General features: G+C 50.5%; 1 protein-coding gene and 1 non-coding gene across 2 annotated transcripts; both read right to left on the bottom strand.

The window, feature by feature from the left end:
- Positions 1 to 2,538: 2,538 nt before the first annotated feature.
- Positions 2,539 to 2,642, bottom strand: LOC112437673 (small nucleolar RNA U13). The gene has a single exon (XR_003026231.1). It is a non-coding gene; the product is annotated as a small nucleolar RNA U13 (small nucleolar RNA).
- Positions 2,643 to 5,494: 2,852 nt separating this feature from the next.
- On the bottom strand, positions 5,495 to 14,252 carry GIP (gastric inhibitory polypeptide). Its single transcript, XM_034941507.3, has 4 exons — positions 13,578 to 14,252; positions 9,982 to 10,152; positions 7,365 to 7,457; positions 5,495 to 6,625 (listed from the first exon to the last, which is right to left on the bottom strand). Exons 1-4 carry the CDS (start codon positions 13,661 to 13,663, stop codon positions 6,520 to 6,522), a joined length of 456 nt encoding a protein of 151 aa, XP_034797398.1. The 5' UTR covers positions 13,664 to 14,252; the 3' UTR covers positions 5,495 to 6,519.
- Between the last annotated feature and the right edge of the window lie 2,630 nt (positions 14,253 to 16,882).

Below are 16,882 nucleotides of genomic sequence, written 5' to 3'. Positions count from 1 at the left end.
AGCTTCACAGCCTATGATTTCTGCAACAGCATCAAGGGTTGTTTTGGAGGAAACTTACAGTGAATAAGTGTTCTACAGAAAGCGTAATACATCAAGTAGACATTTTGGAGGCACTTCTGGGTAAATCAGAAATTACATGTCAGATTAGGATTTAAAATAAAGTCCCTCTCTTGACCACACTCCACTCATCTAATCCGGCTCATACAATCTCATGCACCCACCTCTTTCACAACGGTTCCTCAGCCTGTAGAGAAGGGGGCGCTGCAGTCATTTCCATGGCATGGGTGGACAGGTTGCATTAATTTGTTTTATGCTTGTTAGCAGAGGCCACACCAACAATACAAACAATGAAACCTGGCCAAGTGACTTTAGGAGCTTTACAGCTGGTCCTGGGCTTTGTATCTTTTGCGGGTTGATGGCCCATACTCTGGATTGGAGAAGCATACACAAGGCATCAAGGTGTTGCTTTCCCGGCTTCCGGGGTGCCCTGGTGTCTTAGCTATGGATCTCCCAATATCTGCAGGTCACAGAGTGACAGAAGCTGCAGCACAGTTACATGGATCTCCCAGAGCAGAGGATAAGGAGCAGTGAAGATAGGACGGTGCTCTGATTGGAGCAAGAAACCCACTCCGTGATATAGATATAGATATAGATATATATATATATATATATATATATATATATATATATATACTTTTTTTTTTTTTTGAGATGGAGTCTCACTCTGTCACCCAGGCTGTAGTGCAGTGCTGCAATCTCAGCTCACTGCAACCTCTGCCTCCCGGGTTCAAGCGATTCTCCTGCCTCAGCCTCCCAAGTAGCTGGGAGTACAGGCATATGCCACCACACCCAGCTAATTTTCTGTGTTTTTAGTAGGGATGGGATTTTGCCATCTTGAACTCCTGGCCTCAAGTGATCCACCCGCTTTGGCTACCCAAAGTGCTGGGATTACAGGCGTGAGCCACCATGCCCGGCCATTCACTCCCTGATTTGATTTGATTTATTTTATTTTATTTTATTTTACTTTATTTTATTTTATTTTATTTTTTGACACGGAGTCTTGCTCTCTCACCCAGGCTGTAATACAGTGGTTCATTTAAAGCCTTTTTGGGAGGCTGAAGCAAGCCAGTTACTTGAGGTCAGGAGTTCAAGACCAGCCTGGCCAAATGGTGAAAGTTGTCTCTACTAAAACTACAAAAATTAGCCGGGCATGGCGGTGCACACTTGTAATCCCAGCTACTTGTGAGGCTGAGGCAGGAGAATTACTTGAACCCAGGAGGCGGAGGTTGCAGTGAGCCGAGATTGCGCCATTGCACTCCAGCCTGGGCAACAAGAGCGAGATTCAGTTTCAAAAAAAAAAACAAAAATGAAGGAAGGTCTTTATGACTCAAGGATCTTTTAAATAAGTAAATAAATATAAAAATTAAAGTCTGGGCCTGGTACAGCAGCCCACACCCCATAATCCTAACACTTTGGGAGACCGAGGCGGGAGGATCACTTGAGCCCAGATGTTCAGGACCATTCTGAGCCAGATAGGGAGACTCCTTTTTTCTTTTTCTTTTTTTCTTTTTTCTTTTCTTTTCTTTTCTTTTTTTTTTTTTTTTTGAGACGGAGTCTTGCTCTGTCTCCCAGGCTGGAGTGCAGTGGCGCGATCTCGGCTCACCGCAAGCTCCACCTCCCGGGTTCACGCCATTCTCCTGCCTCAGCCTCCCGAGTAGCCGGGACTACAGGTGCCTGCCACCATGCCTGGCTAATTTTTTTGTATTTTTAGTAGAGACGGGGTTTCACCGTGTTAGCCAGGATGGTCTCGATCTCCTGACCTCGTGATCCACCCGTCTCGGCCTCCCAAAGTGCTGTGATTACAGGCGTGAGTCACCACGCCCGGCCTCTTTTTTCTTCTTATTTTTTTGTGAGATGGGGTCTTGCTGTGTCGCCCAGGCTGGAGTGCAGTGGCACAATCTCTGCTCACTGCAAGCTCCGCCTCCCGGGTTCACGCCATTCTCCCGCCGCAGCCTCCCGAGTAGGTGGGACTACAGGCGCCAGCTACCACGCCTGGCTAATTTTCTTTTTGTATTTTTTTTTTTAGTAGAAACGGGGTTTCACCGTGTTAGCCAGGATAGTCTCGATCTCCTGACCTTGTGATCTGCCTGCCTTGGCCTCCCAAAGTGCTGGGATTACAGGCGTTAGCCACCGCACCTGGCTTTTTTTTTTTTTTTTGAGACGAGTCTCGCTGTGTCACCCAGGCTGGAGTGCAATGGCGCAATCTTGGCTCACTGCAACCTCCGCCTCCTGGGTTCAACTGATTCTCCCGCCTCAGCCTCCTGAGTAGCAGGGATTACAGGCACCCACTATCATGCCTGGCTAATATTTTTTTGTATTTTTGTAGAGATGGGGTTTCGCCATGTTGGCCAGGCTGGTCTCAAACTCCTGACCTCAGGTGATCTGCCCACCTCCGCCTCCCAAAGTGCTGGGATTACAGGCGTGAGCCACCATGTCCAGCCGAGACTCCTTTTTTCTATCTTTTTTTTCTTTTCTTCATGTCAGAAGGGTAATGAGCCAACATTGTAACAAGGTTCAAGGGTGGCACATCTCACACATGCCCATGAACACCCAATCATCACACTCATGCACTACAAAAGGATCAGAGGATCAGACCTTTTCTCTACACAGATTTTTTTTCTTTTCTGGTTAATTGGGCGTGGCGGCACATGCCTGTAGTCCCAACTTCTCCCAGCTACTCGGGAGGCTGAAGTGGCAAGATCGCTTAAGCCCAGGAGATCGGGGTTGCAGTGAGCTATGATTACAGCACTGTACCCCAGCATGGGTAACACAGCAAGACTCTCCCAGTAAAACAAACAAAACCACAAAAAAACTAGAGGTCTTTCTTTGTCACCAGACTTTAAGCTCTTCGGGGGCAAGGATTGTGTCCCTTTTCTTCATTGCTGTATATACAGTGTTTAGCACAGCCCTGCCAATATTAACTTTCCAATAAGTGTTTGTAGAATAGATGAATTAACAGATGCAAGTAAAAACCATATTTCCTTTTCTTTTTTTTTTTTTGGAGACAGGGTCTCACTTTGTCACCCAGGCTGGATGTAGTGCAGTGGTGTGATCTCAGCTCACTGCAACCTCTGCTTCCTGGGTTCAAGCGATTCTCATGTTTCCACCTCTCGATTAGCTGGGATTACAAGTGTGCACCACCACGCCTGGTTCTTTTTTTTTTTTTTGTATTTTTAGTAAAGACAGGGTTTCACCATGTTGGCCAGGCTGGTCTCAAATTCCTGACCTCAAATGATCCTTTTCTTTTTTTGTGTGTGACAGAGTCTTGCTGTGTTACCCAGGTTGGAGTGCAGTGGCACAATCTCAGCTCACTGCAACCTCCGCCTCCTGGGTCAAAGCGATTCTCCTGCCTCAGCCTCCTGAGTAGCTGGGACTACAGATGCCTGTCATCATGCCCAGCTAATTTTTGTATATTTAGTAGAGACGAGCTTTTGCCATGTTGGCCAGGCTGGTCTCAAACTCCTGACCTCAGGTGATCTGCCCACCTCAAGCTCCCAAATTGTTGGGATGACAGGCTTGCGCCACCATACCCGGCCCTCTTTTTATTTTTTATTTTAAAGACGGGGTCTCAGGCAGGTACGATGGCTCATGCCTATAATGCCAGCACTTTGGGAGGCTGAGGCAGGCGCATCACCTGAGGCCAAGAGTTCAAGACCAGCCTGGCCAACATGGCGAAACCTCATCTCTACCAAAAATAAAAAATTAGGCCTAGCGCAGTGGCTCATGCCTTTAATCCCAGCACTTTGGGAGACAGAGGCAGGCGGATCACTTGAGGTTGGGAGTTCGAGACCAGCCTGACCAACATGGAGAAACCCCATCTCTACTAAAAATACAAAATTAGCAGGGCGTGGTGGCGCATGCTTGTAATCCCAGCTACTCGGGAGGCTGAGGCAAAAGAGTCAATTGAACCTGGGAGGCGGAGGCTGCAGGGAGCTGAGATCTCGCCATTGCACTCCATCCAGCCTGGGTAACAAAAGCAAGACTCCATCTCAAAAAAAAAAAAAAAAAAAAATTTAGCCAGGCGTGGTGGTGGGCACCTGTAATCCCAGCTACTCGGGAGGCTGAGGCAGGAGAATCACTTGAACCCAGGAGGCAGAGGTTGCAGTGAGCCGAGATTGCACCATTGCACTCCAGCCTGAACGACAGAGTGCGACTCCAACTCAAAAAAAAAAAAAAAAAGATGGGGTCTCACTCTGTTACCCAGGTTAGTCTCGAACTTCTGGGGTTAAGCGAATCCTCCAGACTCAGCCTCCCAGAGTACTGGGATTACAGGCATACGCCACCATGCACAGACCATATTTCCTTTCCATTGGGTGGTGCCCACACACAGAGGTACACAAAGACAAACATGCCCTGTTAGTGCTCAGTAGTCATTTTAATAAATTTTCACAATGGGCTCGACTTATCTCAGCATAAACTTTATTGGTTTGGGTTCTCTTGGCTATTCTGGAGTGGGGCTGAGGCAGGTGCTAAGTGAAGGGCAGAATCCAGTCCTGAGCTGAGTGTGGTCAGAGTCACCGAGACCTGGGGAGAGTGGGGAAAGGAGAGGAAGGTTGTTATGGACTTGGAGTCGGCCAAGCACATTTATCCTGGGACCCAACCATTGTTGAACCCCTCCTACCTTCAAATCACCTTTTTAAATATTTTAATTTTTATCAATTTACTTTTTTTTTTTTTTTTTTTGAGATGGGGTCTCGCTCTGTCGCCCAGGCTGGAGTGCAGTGGCGCGATCTCGGCTCACTGCAAGCTCCACCTCCTGGGTTCACGCCATTCTCCTGCCTCAGCCTCCCGAGTAGCTGGGACTACGGGTGCCTGCCTCCACGCCCGGCTAATTTTTTGTATTTTTAATAGAGACAGGGTTTCACTGTGTTAGCCAGGATGGTCTCGATCTCCTGACCTCGTGATCCACCCTCCTCGGCCTCCCAAAGTGCTGGGATTACAGGCATGAGCCACCGTACCCGGCCTCATTTTACTTATTTTTTAAGAGACAGTCTCACTGTGGTGCCCAAGCTGGAGTGCAGTGACTGTTTACAGATGTGATCATAGATCACTGCAGTCTTGAACTCCTGGCCTCAAGCAATGCTCCCACCTTTGCCCCATCAAATCACCATTTTAATGATAAGTAATCAAAATAATTCACAATATCCACTTTCTTACGGAGATTTTCTTACACCCTCTTCTCCATGGATCTGCTCACACTCCTGTCCCTTCTTCCCCTCCTGAGGTTCCTGTCCCAGATTTGCTCCCTCAATCCCTCCCTAGCTGCTCAGCATCAATGTCTGAAGTGTTTTGGTTTCCATGCCTCTGTGTCTGCATCATGAGGGTCCTGTCTCACCCTTTAGGTGGACAGGTCTCTTCATAATATTTAGTGCCTCGATTCTGGGACATAAGGAATGGACTGAAGAATTTTCTAGCTGATGAGGGGGATTCAAGAGACCGTTGAAGCCAGCAGTGGCCACAGAGAAAGGAAACATGCCTCCAACTATGTAGTTTCCCAGCACCAGGAAGGTGCCATGGCCCAAGGGTACAGAGGGAAAGCTGAGAACAGGATGGGCTCAGCTCGGTGGGTAGGATTGGGGATTGGCAGGCCACAGGATGGGCTCAGCTCGGTGGGTAGGATTGGGGATTGGCAGGCCACAGGATGGGCTCAGCTCGGTGGGTAGGGACAGGCGGGCCACAGGATGGGCTCAGCTCGGTGGGTAGGGACAGGCAGGACACAGGATGGGCTCAGCTCGGTGGGTAGGGACAGGCGGGACACAGGATGGGCTCAACTCTGTGTGTAGGGACAGGCGGGACACAGGATGGGCTCAGCTCGGTGGGTAGGGACAGGCAGGACACAGGATGGGCTCAGCTCGGTGGGTAGGGACAGGCGGGGCACAGGATGGGCTCTCGGTGGGTAGGGACAGGCGGGGCACAGGATGGGCTCTCGGTGGGTAGGGACAGGCGGGACACAGGATGGGCTCAGCTCGGTGTGTAGGGACAGGCGGGACACAAGATGGGCTCAGCTCTGTGTGTAAGGACAGGTGGGACACAGGATGGGCTCAGCTCGGTGGGTAGGGACAGGCAGGCCACAGGATGGGCTCTCGGTGGGTAGAGACAGGCAGGTAGGGATAGGCAGGGGAGAGCATCACCTCGCCTGGAAGAGTGAGGAAGAAGAACAAATAGTAATCAGAGTTGCTAACCTTGCTGAGCTCTTATTACTCCTCAAAGATGGCCCTCAGGTCTCCACTTGAATTGTCTTTTTTTTTCTTTTGTTTTTTTTCTTTGTATTTTTCCACTTGCATTCTCTTACTTAAAGCTGACAACAATCCCGTGAAATGATTCTATACCTCTGATTTTAGTGAAAACACTGAGGTTCAGAAAGGCTATGTAATCAGCCAGCATGTGGAGGGGCAAAGATCTGAATCCATGTCTGATGCCCAAGCTCAAGTTAGAACCGCTGTGCAACACCACACTCCCCTACCTGAGCCTGCAGAGGTTTGTCTGATCCACCAAGCAGGCCAACAGCTCTTGAATCAGCAAGTCCCGCAGCAAATCTTCATCGCTGGGGTTCTTGGCTGGGGAGCTGCAAGGGAACAGTCTCTGGCTAACTATTTTAGCCTGAGCCTCGCCCAGAGAGGGTAAACACAGGGTTGGGGACACCACTGAGGGGCAGCCGCGGGTGGGGGGAGGGAGCCGACACAGCTGCCTCTCCGTTGGCTCAGCTCTGAGATCTGGAACCTCCTTTCTGCCAGCCCCACCCAGCGCTGCCTGCCTGGGGAATATGGACTCTTCATACAGGGAGAGTCAAACAGAATTCTGGTATGAGATATTCTGCCCATCCACCTCTGCCAGTGTTCCAGAATGCAGAGAGTACTTTGGGCACATTCACTCTTTGAAATGACCTGTGCCATTCAGAGAGGGGATTACTGATTTCAGGGGAGTGGGCCTGGGAAGATCCCCCACTCTTTCACAAACAGCCTTCCCGAGGTTTGGCAGGGAGAGGTGGTGAGGCCAGGACCTGAGGTCTCTTCTTTCCTGCCCTTCTCCTGACTCAGTGACTGTGCTGTGCATGAAGTCATCAATATTAGAAACCCTATCCCTGAAACCCCTCCTAGCACCCCTCCCGTTTCTCCAAGGCTTCTTCTTTAAGCTTGGGCTGACCTCCAGGAGTTTGCTCAATGAAGACCCCTCTTTGAACTCTGAGAGGAAGAGTATGCTTATCTCAGGTCCTTGCTCTGCTCTGGGGTCAGGGAGAGGGAACAAAGAGGTGGGGGCGGGGCAGGAGGCTTGGCTCCCTCCCTTCCCTCTGCGCCCTGACTCACCTCTGTGGCTCCACTGCCTCCTCCTCCTTCCTATTAGCTTGACTGGCCAGCTCCAGCGCCCGAGCCTCCCTCTGGGTGATGTTGTGTTTCCAGCTGGGAAGATAAAGATTAGAGAGTGGGCAAGCTGCGGAGACTCCAGTCTAGGGACACTTGAATCTTTTAATACCTGAACCCCAAAAGCAGAGGGTACCTTTTTCCACTCAACCCCACCTACCAGTGGTCTTCAGCTGCCTCCACCAGTGAACAGCTTTTCAGAATCTACCGTGCTGACCAGAGAGGGCGGGGAAAGAGACTTGGCATAGAGCAGGGAGAAGGACGAGGACAGTTAATCTTCTCTTCATTTTTTTTGATGTGTGTGTGAGAGACAGGGTCTGGCTGTATTGCCCAGGCTGGAGTGCAGGGGCACCATCTCAGCTCACGGCAACCTCTGCCTCCCAGGCTCAAGCCATCTTCCCATCTCAGCCTCCCGAGTAGCTGAAACTACAGGCAGGCATCACCACACCCAGTTGATTTTTGTACTTTTTGTTTGCCATGTTGCCCAGGCTGTTCTCGAATGAACTCGTGAGCTCAAACAATCCACCTACCTGGGCCTCCCAAAGTGCTGGGATTACAGGTGTGAGCCACCATGAACAGCCAATCCTATTTTCTTTCCTTTTTTTTTTTTGAGACGGAGTCTCGCTCTGTTGCCAGGCTGGGGTGCAGTGGTGCAATCTCAGCTCACTGCAACGTCCGCCTCCAGGGTTCAAGCAATTCTCATGCCTCAGCCTCCCGAGTAGCTGGAATTACAGGCACGTGCCACCACACCCAGCTAATCTCTGTATTTTTAGTAGAGACGGGATTTCACCATGTTGGCCAGGAGGGCCTCAATCTCCTGACCTTGTGATTTGCCCGCCTCGGCCTCCCAAAGTGCTGGGATTACAGGTGTGAGCTATTGGGCCTGGCCCTAGCCAATCCTGTTTTCAAAGTCTAAAGTGGCCACCGCCAAGCAAGCAGTCATTAGAAGGAGCTCGTCTCTCCCTTGCTTCATCCTCAGACCCCTGGGGATCCTCTCTGAGCTCCCATACATCTTCTGACTCCTCCCCTTTGAAGTAAAGGATTAGGGCCAACACAGTGGCTCACACTTGTAATCCCAGCACTTTGGGAGGCCGAGGAGGGCAGATCACGAGGTCAGGAGATCGAGACCATCCTGGCCAACACAGTGAAACCCCGTCTCTACTAAAAAAATGCAAAAAAATTAGCCGTGCATGGTGGCGGGCACCTGTAGTCCCAGCTACTCAGGAGGCTGAGGCAGGAGAATGACGTGAACCCGGGAGGCGGAGCTTGCAGTGAGCCAAGATCGTGCCACTGCACTCCAGCCTGGGTGACAGAGCAAGACTCCGTCTCAAAAAAAAAAAAAAAAAAAAAAAAAGGAAAAAAAAAAGAAGTAAAGGATTAGGGAATAGCCCTGGTCCCTACCCCTAGCCTAGACTGGTGCCCAAGTCAGGGTCCTGGCCAGAGCTACCATGTCTGACTCCCCATCCTTGCCTGGTGAAAGGTGCCACCCAGGCTGGGTGTGGTAGCTCACACCTGTAATCCCAGCACTTTGGGAGGCCAAGGCAGGTGGATCACCTGAGGTCAGGAGTTCGAGACTAGCCTGACCAACATGGAACCCCGTCTCTACTAAAAATACAAAATTAGGCCAGGCGCAGTGGCTTATGCCTGTAATCCCAGCACTTTGGGAGGCTGAGGTGGGCGGATCACGAGGTCAGGAGTTTGGGAATCAGACTGGTCAACATGGTGAAACCCTGTCTCTACTGGAAAAAAAAAAAAAAAAAATTAGCCAGGTATGGTGGCACGTACCTGTAGTCCCAGCTACTCAGGAGGCTGAGGCAGAAGAATCGCTTGAACCCGGGAGGTGGAAGTTGCAGTGAGCCAAGATCAAGCCACTGCACTCCAGCCTGGGCAACAGAGCTAGACTTCGTCTCAAAAGAACAACAAAAAAAAAAAATACAAAATTAGCCAGGCGTGGTGGCGCATGCCTGTAATCCTAGCTACTCGGGAGGCTGAGGCAGGGGAATCGCTTGAATCCAGGAGGTGGAGGGTGGAGGTTGTAGTGAGCCAAGATTGCGCCATTGCACTCCAGCCTGGGCAACAAGAGCAAAACTCTGTCTCAAAAAAAAAAAAAAAAAAAGAGAGAGAGAGAGGCCGGGTATGGTGGCTCATGCCTGTAATCCCAGCACTTGGGAGGCCGAGGCAGGTGGATCACGAGGTCAGATCGAGACCATCCTAGCTAACACGGTGAAGCCCTGTATCTACTGAAAATACAAAAAAAAAAAAATTAGCCGGGCGTGGTGGCAGTCGCCTGTAGTCCCAGCTACTCAGGAGGCTGAGGCAGGAGAATGGCGTGAACCCGGGAGGCGGAGCTTGCAGTGAGCCGAGATCGCGCCACTGCACTCCAGCCTGGGCGACAGAGTGAGACTCCGTCTCAAAAAAAAAAAAAAAAAAGGAAAAGAAAAAGAAAGGTGCCACCTGGGGTTGTGCATCACGTGGCCTGTGTGGCCACAGCCGGTGGCCTCCTCTGAAGGTAGGAAGGCAGAGCCCGGCACAGGGAACAGGAGGAGTGTAAGCAGCGACTCACTCATTCTTCTTCCCCTTTTGGGCCAGCAGCCAGTTCACAAAGTCTTGTTGGTGAATTTTGTCCATGGCAATACTGTAGTCACTGATGAAAGTCCCTTCCGCGTACCTGGGGCCTCGAGGTTGAGGGCTGCTCACCTTAGCATGAGATCCAACAGGCAGGGAGGGGAGAGCGCTGGAAACAAGAGTGCGGAGAAGGGGCAGAGATGGGGGGAGAATCACAATGCTAGGGTAAATGACTGTCACTAACAGGAGGCAGACACTTGAAAACAAACCAGTCCGTTTTTATGGAGACTCCCTGTGGATCCACTCCCCCACCCCACCCCACCCCACCCCACCCCAGGCTTTATCCTCAGCTCCAGGGCCCACTTCCTGCAGCCTCAGTGTGTGTGGCTCTGGATTCTGGGCAAAAAGAGATCAGGGGGCCAGGGGCGGTGGCTCATGCCTGTAATCCCAGCACTTTGGGAGGCCAAGGCAGGCGGATCACCTGAGGTCGGGATCGAGACCAGCCTGACCAACATGGAGAAATCCCGTCTCTACTAAAAATACAAAAATTAGCCAGGCTTTGGCAGGGCGTGGTGGCTCACGCCTGTAATCCCAGCACTTTGGGAGGCTGAGGCGGGCGGATCACAAGGTCAGGAGATCGAGACCATCCTGGCTAACACAGTGAAACCCCGTCTCTACTAAAAATACAAAAAATTAGCCAGGCATGGTGGTGGGCGCCTGTAGTCCCGGCTACTCGGGAGGCTGAGGCAGGAGAATGGCGTGAACCCGGGAGGCGGAGCTTGCAGTGAGCTGAGATTGCGCCACTGCACTCCAGCCTGGGCGACAGAGCGAGACTCCGTCTCAAACAAACAAACAAACAAAAAAAAAAAAAATTGGCCAGGCGTGGTGGCACATGCCTGTAATCCCAGCTACTCAGGAGGCTGAGGCAGGAGAATCACTTGAACCTGGGAGGTGGAGGTTGCAGTGAGCTGAAATCGTGCCATTGCACTCCAGCCTGGGAAACAAGAGCGAATATATAAAAAAATATATATTTTTTTTATTTCATATTCGTCTCAATATAAAAAATATTATTTTATATTCGTCTCAATATAAAAAAAAAAAAAGGCTGGGCGCAGTGGCTCACGCCTGCAATCCCAGCACTTTGGGAGGCCAAGGTGGGTGGATCACAAGGTCAGGAGATTGAGACCATCCTGGCTAACATGGTGAAACCCCGTCTCTACTAAAAATACAAAAAAATTAGCCAGGCGTGGTGGCGGGCGCCTGTAGTCCCAGCTTGGGAGGCTGAGGCAGGAGAATGGCATGAACCCGGGAGGCGCTGCTTGCAGTAATCGGAGATCGCGCCACTGCACTCCAGCCTAGGTGACAAAGGGAGACTCCATCTCAAAAAAAAAAAAAAAAGGGATCGGGGTCCCCTCATCTGAAAAAACTGAGTCACACAATTCCCTTCTTTATTCCTCCTGCCCTGGCCCTTCCTGATTCAATTCCTTGGTTCACATTCCATAACAATAGTCAACTCATACGAAAGCTCTGAGAAGCACTGTGTAAACCCTTGAATCCATAAAATAATTTCATCCTCACAACATCCTCTGAGGTAGGTTCTATTTATATCCCCATTTTGTGAATGGAGAAACCAAGGTGCAGAGATTACCTTATTATTGTCTTATTATCTGCCACTCCGTATAGGTAACAGATCCAGGATTTACCCCAGGCCATCTGGGCTCAGATCTATGTTCTTAACATCTACATGATACAGGCCAGGCGCAGTGGCTCACGCCTGTAATCCTAGCACTTTGGGAGGTCCAAGCAGGTGGATCACGAGGTCAGGAGTTCAAGACCAGCATGGCCAAGATGGTGAAACCCCATCTCTACTAAAAATACAAAAGTTAGCCGGGCGTGGTGGCGGGTGGCTGTAATCCCAGCTGCTTGGGAGGCTAAAGCAGAGAATTGCTTGAACCCGGGAGGCGGAGGTTGCAGTGAGCCAAGATCGCGCCAGTGCACTCCAGCCTGGGTGACATAGCGAGACTCTATTTCAAAAAAAAAAAAAAAGAAAGGAACATCTACACGATACTGTTTCCTTGTACATGTTCTGACATCTGTGCCTCAAATTTACAAATTACATATGCCAAATTTACTTGGGCATATGGTTTGTCCTTGCACCTGAGAAAGCCCTAACTCTACTCAAACAAGTTATTTCTTGGTCCTGAAAACACAGTCAGAGCCCCCTGCTATATTCGCTGGTCATATTCTCTGCTTTTCCATACAGTACTCATGATGATTTGCAACATGCCTATATGGTTCTTGGTCTATTTCCCCCTTGGGTCTGTGTGCTTCGTGAAGGCAGGGGCATTTGTGGACCGATGTTCACATACATCCCTTGTGCCTGGTACAGAGGAGGCCCTCTCTAAAATTTGATTGAAAGCATGCATAATGGCCGGGCATGGTGGCTCACACCTGTAATCCCAGCACTTTGGGAAGCCGAGGCAGGTGGATCATTTGAGGACAGGAGTTCAAGACCAGCCTGGCCAACATGGCAAAACCCCGTCTCTACTAAAAATACAAAAAAATTAGCTGGGCATGGTGGTAGGCACCTGTAATCCCAGGCTGAGGCAGGAGAATTGCTTGAACCTGAGAGGCAGAGGTTGCAGTGAGCCAAGACTGCACCACTGCACTCCAGCCTGGGCGAGAAAGTGACACTCCAATTAAAAAAAAAAAAAAAAAAAAAGGGCCAGGCACAGGGATTACATGCCTTCAATCCCAGCGCTTTGGGAGGCCAAGGTGGATGGATCATCTAAGGTCAGGAGTTCGAGACCAGCCTGACCAACATAGTGAAACCCCATCTCTACTAAAAGTACAAAAATTAGCCGGGCGTGGTGGTGGGCACCTGTAATCCCAGCTACTTGGTAAGCTGAGGCAGGGAAAATTGCTTGAACCCAGGAGACAGAGGTTGTAGTGAGCTGAGATTGTGCCACCACACTCCAGCCTAGGTGACAGAGTGAGACTCCATCCCCCCCCCCAAAAAAAAAAGTAAAAGAAAAGAATAGAAAAAAAAAGAATGCATTCATAAGCCTGGGTAACATGGCGAAACCTCATCTCTACAAAAAATTCAAAAACTAGCCGAGCGTGGTGGTACACGCCTGTGATCCTAGCTGCTCAGGAGGCTGAGATGGGAGGATGCTTGAGCCTGGCAGGCAGAGGCTGCAGTGAGCTGCGATCATGCCACTGCACTCCAGCCTGGGCGACAGGGCAAGATCCTGTCTCAAAAAAAGAAAAAAGAAAAAAAGAAAGAAGCAAACATGCATAAATGAATAAAACATTTATTGGGAAGGGAGATTCTGTCATCTTCGGACAATTAACCACCAGGAAGTCCCGCCAGAGATCTAACCATAGTCTCTCCCACTGTAACAGCAGCACACAATAAATCCTCTCTGGCTCAGTGCTCACTTTGCACTCACGCTGCCGGCAGGTATTTCCCTGGAGCTTCCTACCTCTTAGCCTGGATTCCTTCCCTTTCTCATCTCCCCCTAGAAACAAATTCAGAACCTGTCATCCCCTAACCCCTCCTCTGCCCCATCCCTTTCCTCTCACCACTCCTACCTGAAGTGACCCTCTTTCTTCTCTCCTAGTCCCACTGCCAGGAACAGGGACAGCAGCAGCAGAGCAAAGGTCTTCGTGGCCACCATCTTCCAAGGTTATTTCCTGAGCTAAGACAGAAAAAAGCCAGGACATGTTGAGAGAGCAACCAGCAGGGGTTCTGAAAGCTGGAGAGGGGCGAAGCCCTGAGGTTTGGACCCTTTCTTTTCCTTTTTTTTTTTTTTTTTTTTTTCTGAGATGGAGTCTCCCTCTGTCGTCCAGGTGGGAGTGCAGTGGCGCAATCTTGGCTCACTGCAACCTCCACCTCCTGGGTTCAAGCCATTCTTCTGCCTCAGCCTCTCGAGTAGCCTGGATTACAGGCATGTGCCACCACTCCCGGCTAATTTTTGTATTTTTAGTAGAGACAGGGTTTCACCATATTGGCCAGGCTGGTCTCGAACTCCTGACCTTGTGATCTGCCCACCTGGGCCTCCCAAAGTGCCGGGATAACAGGCGTGAGCCATCGCGCCTTGCCAGTTTGGACCTTTTCTAAGAGCCTGGGGCAACACCATGGGGGAAGATGAGGGGTGCTGTGCACTGGAGTTAGTGACTAGAAGGGACATGGAATCTTACCAAAAGATGGACCAGGCTGGGTGCAGTGGCTCATGCCTGCAATCCCAGCACTTTGGGAGGCCCAGGTGGGCGGATCACTTGAGGTCAGGAGTTTGAGACCAGCCTGGCCAATATGGTGAAATCCTGTCTCTACATAAAAGACAAAGATTAGCCAGGTGTAGTGGTGCGCGCCTGTGATCCCAGCTATTCAGGAGGCTGAGGCACAAGAATCGCTTGAACCTGGGAGGAAGAGGTTGCAGTGAGCCGAGATCGTGCCAGTGCACTCCAGCCTGGGTGACAGAGCGAGACTCCATCTCTAAATAAATAAATAAAGGAAACATCAGCGCTACCTTCTTATTTCTCTTTCTCTTTTTTTGAGACAGGGTTTCGCTCTGTCACCCGGGTTGGAGTGCAGTGACACAATCATGGCTCACTGCAGCCTCGACCTCCTGGGCTCAGGCAAACCTTTCACTTCACCCTCCCGAGTACCTAGGACCGCAGGCATGTACCACTATGCCCAGCTAATTTTTTAAATTATGTGTAGAGATCGAGTTTCCCTCCATTGCCCAGGCTGGTCTTGAACTCCTGTGCTCAAATGATCCTCCTACCTCGGCTCCCAAAGTATTGGGATTACAGGCATGAGGCACCGCACCTGACTATCTTCTCACATCTCATATAGAGGAAGAGAAAACTAAGATGCCAGGGCTGCTGAGCATCTCAGGGTTGCCAAGATCCATCTGCTCTCGGGTCATCTCATCCATCCCTGTCTCCCCTTCTCTTACCAGACTTCCTTTCCAGCTCTTCCAGAAGAAGGACAGATAGGGGTCTCCTTCCCCTGATTTCTGGACCTTCTGAGCCTGCTGAAGAAATCATGCCCCAGCTCCTTTATATTAGGCATAGACCTGCTGATTAGCCTAAAAGCATCTTATCTCAAGAAATTAAGCCCACAGCTCCTGCCACATTGTCCATTTTACACGTAATAGAGTTGCCCTTTCCACCTGAACTGTGCTAATTGGTGATTAACATTTGGCTATCTCCAGCTGCTGTCTGGGGCCTGCCTGTGGGTAGGGTACCCTAAGTACCCCCTTTTTTCTTCCTCCTCCTCCCTTCTGGGCACAGGGCCCACTACTATTCTTCTATGCCCTACTTCCTTTACAGTTGCCCTCAGTTAGAAGGGGTACTTGTAGGCCAGGCGCGATGGATCACGTCTGTAATCCCAGCGCTTGGGAGGACGAGACGGGTGGATCACCTGAGGTCAGGGGTTCGAGACCAGCCTGGCCAACATGGTGAAACCCAGTCTCTACTAAAAATACAAAAATTAGCCGGGCATGGTCGTGCACGGCTGTAATCCCAGCTACTCGGGAGGTTGAGGCAAGAGAATCACTTGAACCTGGGAGGCAGAAGTTACAGTGAGCCAAGATCGAGTTCACTGCACTCCAGCATGGGCAACAAAGAGAGACTCTGTCTCAAAAAAGAAAAAAAGAAAAGAAAAAAGAAAGGGGGCCGGGCGCAGTGACTCACGCCTGTAATCCCAGCACTTTGGGAGGCCGAGGCGGGTGGATCACGAGGTCAGGAGATCGAGACCATCCTGGCTAACACAGTGAAACCCCGTCTGTACTAAAAACACAAACAATTAGCCGGGCATGTTGGCAGGCGCCTGTAGTCCCAGCTACTCGGGAGGCTGAGGCAGGAGAATGGCATGAACCCGGCAGGCGGAGGTTGCAGTGAGCCGAGATGGCGCCACTGCCTGCCAGCCTGGGCGACGGAGCGAGACTCCATCTCAAAACAAACAAACAAACAAACAACAAAAAACAAACAAAAATTAGCCAGGCATGGTGGCACGTGCCTGTAGTCCCAGCTACTTGGGAGGCTGAGGCAGGAGAATCGCTTGAACCCAGACCTGGAGGCAGAGGTTGTAGTGAGCCAAGATCGTGCCACTGTACTCCAGCCTGGGTGACAAAACAAGACTCTGTCTCAAAAAATAAAAATAAAAATAAAAATAAAAAAGGGTACTTGTAGTGAGGACAGACTTGGGGTAGGGTGGCACTAACTGGCAGGGGGACACTCCCACAAGGCAACAGGCTACTTCTGGGTGGGAGAGAGTAGGTCCACAGTCATCTGAATCCCAGCTCTGGACAGTGGCCCATGGCTTTGGTGATGTGGCAATGACCCCATCACATTATCTAGAGAGGTGTCCCAAGGGCTCAAGAATGTTGAGGGAATATGAAGGATCGGGGTTTCCTAGGGACAGCTGGATAAACTGAGAACATACATTCAAGCTGTCTTCCTGCTCAGGGGCAGGATAAAGCAGGAGAAAGAGACATGTTTGTACCTCAGGGGCTCACAGGAGGGTGGGGTAGTTACAACTTTATCTATAGAGATTTAGGAGCCCCTCTCCTCATATGTCCTACTGTCCTCTACAAGAGAAGTATGTCATCCTGTCTCTTCTATCAGAGTGAAGACCCTGGAGTTACGCTGTGCCTCTCTATTATACAGGAGCCACTCCAAGGCAGGGGCTTTCTGTCCCTGATCTGCCTGGGAGCTCTCTGAGAGGAGGAGGAGAGCTGGAGGCGATGTTCCCCCAGCACACTGAGGCTTTCTGAGGCTAAGGGCTGTGTCTCCCCCTCAGACTGGAGACTCCTTGGGATACTCCCTTTGCCTTTCTCCAAGTACTTAGCACATGGCTCTGTCCACAGGGGCTCTCAGTCTAGAAGGGG

The sequence above is a fragment of the Pan paniscus genome, chromosome 19 (genome assembly GCF_029289425.2).
Source record: "Pan paniscus chromosome 19, NHGRI_mPanPan1-v2.0_pri, whole genome shotgun sequence".
Classification (NCBI taxonomy): Eukaryota; Metazoa; Chordata; class Mammalia; order Primates; family Hominidae; genus Pan; species Pan paniscus.
Note: the sequence above shows the minus strand (reverse complement) of the source record. Positions and strands in the feature narration are given on the sequence as shown.